This window comes from Bison bison, unplaced genomic scaffold (assembly GCF_000754665.1).
Source record: "Bison bison bison isolate TAMUID 2011002044 unplaced genomic scaffold, Bison_UMD1.0 scf7180017864312, whole genome shotgun sequence".
NCBI classification, from domain to species: domain Eukaryota; kingdom Metazoa; phylum Chordata; class Mammalia; order Artiodactyla; family Bovidae; genus Bison; species Bison bison.
Window position 1 is genome coordinate 3217011 of NW_011494884.1, and position 11808 is coordinate 3228818.

The 11808-nt window shown below is 41.1% G+C and overlaps 1 protein-coding gene across 9 annotated transcripts in view; it reads left to right on the forward strand.

Moving 5' to 3' along the window:
• Nucleotides 1-11808, forward strand: part of GUCY1A3 (guanylate cyclase 1, soluble, alpha 3) — a 65093-nt gene that overhangs the window by 19820 nt on the left and 33465 nt on the right. For 2 of the 9 annotated variants that reach the window (XM_010852506.1, XM_010852505.1), the window contains exons 2-3: nt 6876-7019; nt 10690-11081. In XM_010852506.1, the coding sequence (XP_010850808.1) occupies nt 10824-11081 (258 nt within the window). In that variant the 5' untranslated portion in view covers nt 6876-7019; nt 10690-10823. Of the gene's footprint in view, nt 1-4060; nt 4371-6567; nt 7020-10689; nt 11082-11808 lie in introns of those variants that run through there. The other 7 variants (XM_010852508.1, XM_010852509.1, XM_010852507.1 and 4 more) reach the window with 6 other exon arrangements.

An 11808-nucleotide genomic window follows, 5' to 3' on the forward strand; every position in this document is an offset into this window, starting at 1 on the left:
CCTAAATGGGAAGCAAATCCAAAAAGGGGGGATGTATGTACACATATGGCTGATTCACTTTGCTGTACAGCAGAAACTAACACAACATTGTAAAGCAACTACACCCCAATAAAAATTAATCAAAAAAATAAAAGTGCAAAAAAAGAAAAATCATTGGCTATTAGTGATTAACTCAAACTTCAGCCTCTCCTTCCCCTACCCACCAGAGATCTGGGTGGGATGCAAAGTTATAACCCTCTAACCCCAGGTTGCTTGCTGTGTCCTAGGCGACCCAGAGGCCCTGGCCACCAGCTACCTCATTAGCATTAAAAAAAGACCATCACTCTGGAGATTCCAAGGGTTTCGGGAGCTGTGTGCCAGGAAACTGAAAAGAGCAAGAGTGGGCAGAGACCAGATATATATTTCTTATTATGGCACAACATGGCCGTGTTCCAGTGAGACTGTATTTATGGACATGGAAATTTGAATTTCATGTTGTGCTCATTTATCATGAAATTTTCTTTTGGTTTTCCTTCACTTTATCATATGAAGACCATTCTCAGGACAAGGGCTGGGCAAAAACAGGCAGCAGGCTGGATTTGACCCACAGGTCATGGTCTGCCAGCCCTCTGAGTTTCCGGGTCTTCCTCGGGGCTGATTTACCTTCCTCTGACCCTCCCACTATTCCAGGACCAGCATCTCTTCCACCACCCACACCTCCGTCATGATGCATTTCTTCCTGGTCTCCTTGTTTTGCTCTTTGCTGGTTTCCATGTGGCCAGGCCTATATGTCTTGATTAATTTGCTCTTGGTTAGGTTGAAGAAGGTTCCGTCTCCAGCAGAGCTTACAAGTCTTAGGTTTTTATGACTCTATTAGTTTGTGGTCCTTTTTTCTCAAGGATCTTGGTAAAAGTTCCAAGGGCTGGACTAGAAGAATCAAGACTCACTATTGTATCTTCTTCCAGAATCTTCCTTCCAAATCTGATAGGTTAGACCTCAGATAATTTGACTTTCTTCCGCTGTAGAGTGAGTCCATGCTCATGAGGTCACCCTTCTTTCCCATCAAGGAGAAGTCACTTGGATGCCTCCTCATTCAAAATATTAAATCAGATGCTCCACAGATGTGACAGTCAATACCAGAATTGACTTTACTCTTCTCACAAACCTATTTTAGTCGGATGTTGGGTGACTTATCTTGATTTCACAAGTATCTTAAACATTTGCCTAAGTGTCTCACCTCTCCCTCCTCATCACCTAAACCTTTCTACAAAATAAACCAACTTTGAGAGGTAAATAGAAAAAAGAGTTACCACTGAATCAATTTTGAGAAGAACAGGTAACTTATAAAAGCAAAAGCTGGAGATAAGATTCTCTGTATAATAAACACGAACCATTTGTCAATCTAGCATTCTAGGAAAAGAAAATCAGATACCATGGGATTCCTGTTTTAGCTTGGTTTTAATTTTAAAATGTTCCACATTGGAAATAATTTGGATTTATTGAAAGCAGTATGCACTGCAATGACATAAGATTTGCTTGACTGATATAACGTTTGGTTTAATGAGTGGAAAAAGAGATTTAAAATCTAGCATAGTTCTTCAATGTTTATTCTAATATTTTATTAAAGAAATTTGGCATGCAACTTATTAGTTAATAGAATTACATAAGATGAAACCAAAATAGAATCTTAATGTTCTGGGTTATGCTGTATACTCCATTATTTTGTAATTCAATAAACAGAACCCTAACTATTGACATAGATATGACTTTCTTGGTATGCTGTAATGTTCTTCAAGTGGAGAATGTTTTCTGTATTTGTGGTACACTAAGCACCTGCTATGGAGAAGGCAATGGCACCCCACTCCACTACTCTTGCCTGGAAAATCCCATGGTTGGAGGAGCCTGGTAGGCTGCGGTCCATGGGGTCGCTAAGAGTCGGACACGACTGAAGCGACTTAGCAGCAGCAGCAGCAGCAGCAAGCATCTGTTATAAATGAGGTTACTTGGCTTTGAAAAGTGATGATTAAAAGTGGCATAGGTTTAACATATTACCTGTCTTTTTGAGAAGATAGAATACATTTGTCAATCATTTATTTAGTTACTTCTGTGAGCCTGACTATCCTGTGGAATGCTTTTGCATAACTTTCCCCTAATCATTCATATACCCCTGTTTCCTCATCATTTTTTGGGCAAGGTAATAGAAGCTCAGTGAAGTTAAGAAAATGATTCAGTATCACCCTATTGCTGAGAAGTAATTGGGATGCTTGACTTCACAGCACATGTAGGAAATAGTTATTAGGATACCTATTTCCATATGGAGAGAGTTGGGGTGGATTAGCCTAGGAATTTCGGAGAAGGCAATGGCACCCCACTCCAGTAGTCTTGCCTGGAAAATCCCATGGATGGAGGAGCCTGGAAGGCTGCGGTCCACGGGGTCACTGAGGGTCAGACATGACTGAGCAACTTCACTTTCACTTTCATGCATTGGAGAAGGAAATGGCAACCCACTCCAGTGTTCTTGCCTGGAGAATCCCAGAGACGGAGCATCCTGGTGGGCTGTCGTCTATGGGGCCTCACAGAGTCAGACACGACTGAAGTGATTCAGCAGCAGCAGCAGCAGCTTAGGAATTTGACTAAAATCAGAGTTGATAAAGGGTAGAGTCAAGAAGTAAACACACAGCCTTTGGTGTCAGAACCTAACTCAGCCTTTGGTCCTGGAATCTGACTTGGGTCCGCGCACCTGGTCCGTTTTGAAAGTTTCGTCAGTGTTTACTACCTGAATAGTAATGAAATCTATAGTCTTAGCGAATGTGACTTTATTGTTTTTTTCCCTAAGTAATTAAGTAGGATTTCACCTTACTTGTAAATTTCAATCAAACACTGTTGAAATACAGGCATTTCTCATACAACATGATACAAGTGTTCCTAAAAATCTCTGTATGCTGCAAAATTATGCACTAAAAATAAATGGACTTATGGGAAGAAAATGTGTTGAAGTGAAACCAATCAACACTTACGGCACTAGCTAAAACTATAACAGTCCTAACAAACATACAAGCTTAGTTAAAAAGACAAGCTGAATTCTGATGAATACCGCACTACAGTAATTATAGGACTGGTTTAAGGGGAAGAGGTAGCTTGATGGAAAGGAATTATAGGAAAGTGAAGAGCCTGATGAGTTATTGAGAAAGGGAACTAAACAAGGAAACTGTATCAAGACAGGGTGTATATTCAGGCTGAGCTGCGGGGATTTGCAGGTGTGAATGGGGGTCTAGTTGACCCCTATTTTACACTGACATTATCCCCCATTAGTGAATATGAGCCAAACCACATCACAGAAATACACGGTATTTATCTGCAAGTAGATGAAAACAAAATGGCTTTATATAGGGTATAAAGGAATCACTTATCTCTTGTAACTCTGCAGAAGAATCACCATATTTTCCATAAATATATTCATAAAAAGATGAAGTCATCGTAAGGAACTATTTGAGCAGTATAAGTATGATGTGGATTCTAGGAAGAGCTGGAAAATATTCCACATATTTCTGGAACAAAATATTGAAACATTTATCTGATTTCCTTGTGATCTGCCATTAAGAGCGTATGATATTTAATTTGAAGAGATACTAACTGTATGCACTCAGATTTCAGTGATAATCCTGGTAGAGAGGTTTAAAAGCGGATATTTAGAATTTATAGTCCCCAAAGTTTTGCTCTTTAATTAGCCATAAAGCATCCTGTAACAGTTTGCTATAAAAATTGAGAATCAAAAAGTGATAATTCTTAAAGTTAAAATCTCCCAGCTCTAGAGTATCAACATTGCTCTTATTTCAAAGTTGTCACTGCTGAATCTAAGAAAGGTATGGATCACGCCCACCTTATTTTTAAGAAAGAATTAATGTAGTGTGCTAAGCATTTGTGTCCAGTGCTATAGCTTTAGCAAAGCAGTTATTTTCAGGAAAAGGAGAGTTCTTGTGTTTTGGGTCCCCAGGACTGACGTTGCCATGACCTTTAGAGGTAACTTCCTTGTTCTGCGGGGGTGATCAGCATGGGCTCTTAGTAACAAAAATTTAAACTAAGCATCTTCCGCTTGTGCAGAGAGCTGGAACTGCCTTGCACTGTGGAGGTCAGTAGCCGGCCTGGAATCTGAACTGCTGTTGGCTTGCCCATGTCTGGGCTTTGGAATAAGGAGGAGCTGCTTCCCTAAAGAAGGCTTCAGAGGAGAATTGGAGCAGCCCAGTCCCCATGAATGGTCATGTAATATTGCAAACCCCACATCTGGGCTTGGTTATGACTGAATAACCTGGTCTTGGGAAGTGAGCTGTGGACAACTTTAAAGGGAGCTTTTCTGGATCCTGGTCTCCCCTGGGCTATGGCTTATTGATAAGGTGAGTTGGGAGCCTATGGGCTCCCTTGCCTTCAGTCCCATGTCCCACCAGGAGATGAAGCCTGTGGGTTCTGTCTCGGAGATGCTTCAGGATTGATCTGCTTTTTATCCGCGGGGCCACTCTGATCCAACCTAGATCAGCCGCCTGTCCAACTCTGACCTGTCCCTCATCCTGCATTTCAGATAATCTCTTGAAAATACAATGATATTTTCACTTCTTAGTCACCTAGCTTTTAGAACAGACTGGTGGCTTAGGTAGCATGGTTTACACGCCCCCTCCATCTGTATGTCCTGACCGCCACTGGCTCATCTGCATCACCTTCCCCAGGTTCTCCCTGGCCGCACGCTTCGGCTGGGCTGGGCCCGTTCATTTCCTGGGATGTGCCCTGGTCTGTCCTCGCCTCCAAGCATGCTCGCTGTTTTCTCTGGGGCTTCTCGGAGCTCACGGTCACCATTCAGCTTGGTTGTCTCTTCCTCCTGGGACTGGATTGGGATCCCTGGTGTCACTCCTGGAGTGCGGTGTGCACCCCCTTTGATAGCACACGTCACACTTGGAGCTGAGTGTCAGAAGTAGTTTTCCTAAAGGGATCCTCTTACACTGTTGCTAGGAATTTCAACTGGGACACCACCATGGACAGCCACTATGAACAGTGTAGAGATGCTTCCTTTAAAAACTAAAAATAGAAGTACCATATGATCTAGCAACCCCACTTCTGGGCATATATCTGGGGAAAACCATAATTCAAAAAGATCATGCATCCCAGTGTTCACAGCAGCACTATTTACAATAGCCAGGACATGGAAACAACCTAAATGTCCATCAACCAAAGAATGGATAAAGGAAACATGGTGCTTTTATACAATGGCATATTACTTGGCCGTAAAAAGGAATGAGATAATTTCATTTGCAGCAACGTGGATGGACCTAGATATGATGATACTAAGTGAAGTAAGTCAGAGAAAGACAACTACCATATGATATCACTTATATGTGGAACCTACAATATGATACAAATGAACTTATTTGCAAAGCAGAAACAGACTCACAGACATAGAGAACAGACTTATCGCTGCCACAGGGGAAAAAGGATGGGAGGGGGGATAAATTAGGAGTAAAAAATTAAAAATAGTCTAGTCTTCCTGCTAGATTGTAAGCTCCCCCTGACTATGATGCCTTTTGCCCATGGCTCTGCCCTTGCACCTGGAAGAATGTCCCACATATAGTAGGCCACTCATAAATGCTTGTTGAGTAGACTGGAATGTGAACAAATGAAGGGATGAAGCGGGAAGCAAGACGCAAGCCAGTGCATCAAAGAATCTGTGAGAATGGAGCTTACGAAAAGCAAAATGCCAGGGGAAGGTCAGGTGTGTTTGGAGGTTTAACTTTCAGGAGCTCATGGCTGAATTTAGCAAGGAGGTTTGGGTGACACGGTGAAAGCAAAGCCAGAGCCTGGTCGGTGGAAGAATAAATCTTGTGTAAACGGGCTGAGTGCTGCACGGGGCTGTGACTGGAAAAAGCAGCAGAGCTGGCATTGGAGCTGGGAGCAGGGGCGGCATGAAGGAAGCCGGCTCTCCCCTGCCCTTTCCCTCCAGTCAGGGAGGCACAGTTTTTCTACTACTTTGTCCAGCTTCCCTGGTCTGTCACAGGGGACTGTTCTGTAAATATTGCTTCCTGCCAAGTGAAAAGAAACACATTTTGAAGGCCTGATTTTTGAAATATTATTGAACAATTTTTCAGCTTTGGAGGAATGAAAACATTCGATGTTCTGAATGTTAAGCTGCCTTCTTGACATTTGTTTATGAAGATGGTTGTTACAATTTGGGTGGGGCATGCACACTTTATCCTTACCGAGGGGGTTTGTTTTGAAGGTCTCTCTTTCAGCTACTGTTCTATATCTGGACTTTGGAATTTAATCTTAAAACACGTATTTCTTGAATCACAGATTTCGGTATGGCTGGGTGCTAAGCCTGGCATGTGACCTGCTATTGTAAAACAAGCTTTCTGTGTGAGAGAGTACGTGTGAGGTGCTTCCCCCCCCCCCGCACTCCCCACCTCCCAGGTTTTTCACATGTGGAAAACAAGGGTTTGTGCTTAATTCTTTCCTTAGAGGTTAATGATGGAGTATCTCATTACCTACACAGCAATGCATCCTGGTTATTTAAAAAAAATTATATTGGAGTATAGTTGATTTATAATGCTGTGTTAGTTTCAGGTGTACAGCCAGTGAACAGTTATACATATATATACTGTTTTTGCATCCTGGTTATTGATATGAGGTCAATAGGTCTTTATTGTCACTCTAGAGGAATTAATAACTTACCAGTAAAGGGAGAAAGCATTCAGTCAATTTGGAGGCTGTTTAATCATCAGCCTGGGGGATGGCAAATACCTCTTTGAATTTCTGAGAATATCTCTCCCACTGCCTGCCAAGGCCTTGTCACCAAATTTATCACTTCAGTTCACTTGTTTTTTTCCCTCCCATGTCACTACCACATCTACACCCAGCTCTGTACTGCATTCAGGAACTGACCCAACCATTTCTGAAGTTGCTGCTGATGTTTTACAAAAGAATCATCACTGGTTCCCTTGAAGAGCATAGTCTGTCTTCCTGGCAACCTGGCAAATGACTGACAAACACGAGTCTCCAAGGTATTGGCATTGGCTGCATCTGTTCGTAGTGTAATTTCATCAGCTGCACAGACGAGGGACGCTAATTAGTTTGTTGATACATATGTGATTTAATGAGACTAAACACTTAACTGATCTTGAAGTAAGCACAATTTGTTTCCTGTTGCTGTTTTTACTTTAATTAAAAAAAAAAAAAATGTTAGGCACATTGGCTGGAAATTAGAGCACTGTGTCATATTGGAGAAAAAAGAATTTCCAGGAAGTCTGACTGGTCAGTTGTGTCCTGCTCTAATGAGATTGAAGAGAAGAGGATAAAATATTGGGTTTGAGAACAAGGGTTGAAATCCAATTTAAATAGAAGATTAAGCATAAAGGAAGAATTTTCATAAACTACATTATGTCGGAATCCTCTGTCCAATACTAAAATTATAATATGTACCAGAATAACTGATTTTAGGAAGAAATTCCAGACCCGCATCAACTCCAACATATAATCTATTTTTATGGCCTTTTTTAAAGTGCCCTCTTTTCTAGTTACTGTATTATATTTTTATGTAACTGAAACTATGACATTCAATTAATAAAATTTTTCTTCCTAAAAATTCACATAAAATAATGGTATTTTGATTTTTATTAATAAATATTTATTTAGAATTATCTACTAGACTCTTAATTACTTTCAAATTGTGCAAAACTGAATCCAGAGAGGTTCTCTATTTTGGGACTGGGAAGAGGTGATGAGGAAGTAACTCTAACCCCATGGTTAAAATTATATTTGTATTAAAACGCTTCATCTAAGTTGCTTAGCTTTTTGCAAACACGAGTCAGTACTATGGTCTGTGCAGCCTGTTTTCATGGGACCATGTCCATGCTCTCTCCTCTGTGTATCTGCTGCAGTGGCAGAGTTGAGGCATTGACCACAAGCTGAAGTGACCTACTCTGCCTTTATGGGGAGGTTGGACCCCTGATCTACACCATGCCGGAGGACAGGAGTTGATAAGTAGTAATATGAGACGTGGGTTTGATCCCTGGACGGGAAGATCCCCTCAAGTAGGAAATGGCAATCGACTCCAGTATTCTTGGCTGGAGAATCCCAAAGACAAAGAAGCCTGGCGGGCTACAGTCCATAGGGTCACAAAGACTCGGACAGGACTGAAGTGACTTAGCATGACTACTCAATAGTGTTGTTGAGAAACATTAAAGACTAAGAAACAGCTACTTGTAGAACTGAATCTTAAACAGATCTTGGTGGAGAGCTGTAGATCTGCAGGTCTTTCTGAATCCAGTAACCGGTCCTCCATCACCAGATCACCTCTAGGCACCCAGCAGCCTCTGAGATAGACCATGCCCTCTTCTCTGCTGGCAGAATATGGTTTCTGCTCCTTAATGCTGAAAGGATCTCCCTTTGTACCTTCCTGACGATTCATAAATTATGTGAGAACACAGATTTGGGGTTTGACTTTAAGAAACAGAGTCACGTAGGTGAAATCTTTGAAAATGATACAAATGAACTTATTTACAAAACAGAAACAGACTCACAGACATAGAAAGCAAACTTATGGTTACCAAATGGTAAAGGGGGAGGGATAAACTAGGAGTTTGGATTAAATGTATACCTATGGCTGATAATCATGTTGAGATTTGACAAAAAACAACAAAATTCTGTAAAGCATCTATGCTTCAATTAAAAAAAAAAAAGATACACACTAAGGGAAAAGAATCTGAAAAAGAATAGATACATGTATATGTAAAACTGAACTATTTTGCTGTACACCTGAAACTAACACAACATTGTAAATCAATTATACTCCAATATAAAATAAAAATTAAAAAATAAAAAGAAGCAGAGAGTTCCAGCAGTTTCTTCTGGCCTGTCAGCATCCATCATCTTCCCCAAACCTGATAACCCAGCAACACCCCAGGGGCTGTCAGGTGTGAATTCAGCTTCCTTGTTTGTCCCAGTTTGGGAAATGAATTGTACATTGTTCTAAGCCTATCAGTAATTTATCTGTGAAAAATTATAAGCTGATGTTATATACATTAGGAACATACTAAGAGCACTGAGGTGCATAGAAAAGACACAAAATAATTGAACTCCAATTCTGAAGACTGAAGTATAATCCTTTTCATGATTCAAGTACCACCAGCCAGCAAGCAGGATAATTACGTTCTTATTTGCTTTCTAATGTAAACTTATAAACCATATCTTCAAGATAAATTAATTCCAGTGTATAAACTAAGCCTGATTGTTTAGAAACAAGTGTAACTTGTTAATATATGAGTTTGAGTTAATGGAAACCCATTGGCTGTGGAATCAGATGGACCTATGTTTGAATCATAGCTCTTGCACTTTCTAGCATTTCAAATCAAAGATGACACAAACGTTGAGCCTCTGACCCACTGGTGATAAGAATACCTATTTCAAGTGGTTGCTGTGAAGCTTAAATGTAAATACAGGGTTCTTAGCACTGTACCAGACCATGTATTCTTTTTCCCTCTTTTTTGAGTTTTTTGATTTTCCAAGTATCGAAATAGCTGGTGGACTCAGTTAATCAACATCACTGTATTGTTGACAAGCTGAATTTACAACCAGATGGTTCCACTGAAAAGTTAATGAGACATGGGTTGTGAATTGTGTGGAGACTCCATTACAACATCAACAAAAACAAAAGTACAGGGGAAAATTGGCCAGAAGGGTCATGCTCCTGACTTTGGGGACTCCTAGAAAGAGAGGCCTTCTTGGATTACTCCAGTGTCATCTGGATTTGGATTCAAAGTCTCCTGTAAATCCAATGGCCTATTCTTAGGAATCAGGAGTCTTTTGAAAAAATATTATTTGTTTTTCATTTTGGTGATATTTTAAAAATATTTTACTATTTATAGAGATAAGTCTCTTTGTCAGTAATCATTTCAATTAATTTTTTTCATGTAAAAGACAATATTTCAGATCTAACAACATATACTTGGGCATCATTATATACATTTTTTTCTTTGGGTATGTTTAGGAGACATTATGCATGCTATTCTGATTTTTTAGAAAATACAGACTAATGAGAATTTAGTAGTATGAGCAGTGATATGACATAGTTTGAGACCCAGCTTCTGTCATGCTTCCAAGTCGCTTCAGTCATGTCCGACTCTGTGCAACCCCATGGACTGCAGCCTAGCAGGCTTCTTTGTCCATGGGATTCTCCAGGCAAGAACACTGGAGTGGGTTGCCATTTCCTTCTCCAATGCATGAAAGTGGAAAGTGAAAGTGAAGTCACTCAGTCGTGTCTGACTCTTAGCGACCCCATGGACTGCAGCTTACCAGGCTCCTCTGTCCATGGGATTTTCCGGGCAACAGCACTGGAGTGGGGTGCCATTGCCTTCTCCCGCTTCTGTCATAAAACCACAATATTTCGCCCTTGTGGAATCAAATGAGACCAAATGGGCTACAAAAATGGGAATCAGTAGTTTGTGCTAAAGACATTTTGGAGAAAATTATATTCTATTTGAAAAATATTAAAATACTAAAAGCAAGTATTTTTCTAGTATACTGGAATGCACACATAGGAAATAAGATCTTTACCAAATGTTCCATCCATTTTATAATGGACATTTGCACCAGATTTTTTTTTTTTTAACTTGCAAATGACATAGGACTGTTTGGTCTTCACTTTTTCATACCTGTATTTTTCTCTTTCCATAGGAATACAGAGTCACTCCTCTTTCTCCTCTGACCTTCTGCAGCCCCTGGACTCCCTGGTCATCAGCATCTCTGGTCCGCTAGTGGCTTCTGTGTGTCCATCCTGGTAAGAAGAACCAGGCCCAGGAGCAATCACCATGTTCTGCGCGAAGCTGAAGGACCTGCAAATCACGGGGGACTGCCCTTTCTCCCTGCTGGCCCCGGGGCAGGTCCCCAGAGAGCCCTTGGGGGAAGCCACAGGGAGTGGGCCAGCAGCGACCCCAGGGCAGCCAGGCGTCTGTCCAGGTGTCCCCGACAAGAACCCTCCCGGAAGGCTTCCCCGGAGGAAGACCAGCCGCAGCCGGGTCTATCTTCACACTTTGGCAGAGAGTATTTGCAAACTGATTTTCCCAGAGGTGAGTGCCTGCCCTTTCAAGATCTTACTGACATTTTGAAAATGGTAATAGGGTGTTTTCCTAAGGAAAATGTGAACACTCGCTTTCTCACTTTCAAGGCTATAGTAGATGTAGACAATTTGACAATTTTCTGAAAACATTTAAAAACATTTTTAAAAAGCAATCATTTTCTTAAATTGTGTTTAATCTTAAAATGTTTACAGTCTTGCATTCTTTTCCAAAGCATCCTGCACTCTGACAAGCTTTATGACTTTGAGCAGCTGTTTCATCCTCTTGGCCTCAGCATCCTTATCTGAAAATAGACATGCTCACAATCCCAGGTCCCTAGAGTTTGCACAAGCATTAGGTGAAATAATCCACAGCTTTCACCACCCACCAGGACCCATTAGTTACTTATGGATGGCAAGCTATTTTTTTTTTATGGATTCATTAGCTATTTTTTAAGAGCTAAATTCCTTGGAGAATAACTTATTCTCTGCTGGGTTTCCCTCATCTAATTCCTAAGAGCATCATCTGTTCCCGCCAACTTGCTGAGGTGGGAAGACCCACCCTTGTCCTGTTGGGTTGGACAGGGTCACAGGCCTGTTCATGACACCTCTGTCACCACTTTGGACATGTCTTGGTGTAGGTCTGTGGGCGGCACAGCCTAATGCTGTTTTGAGATCTGGAGCACCACCCTTAAAGGGATTCAGGAAAGACACTGTATGGTCTCATACGTGGAATATTG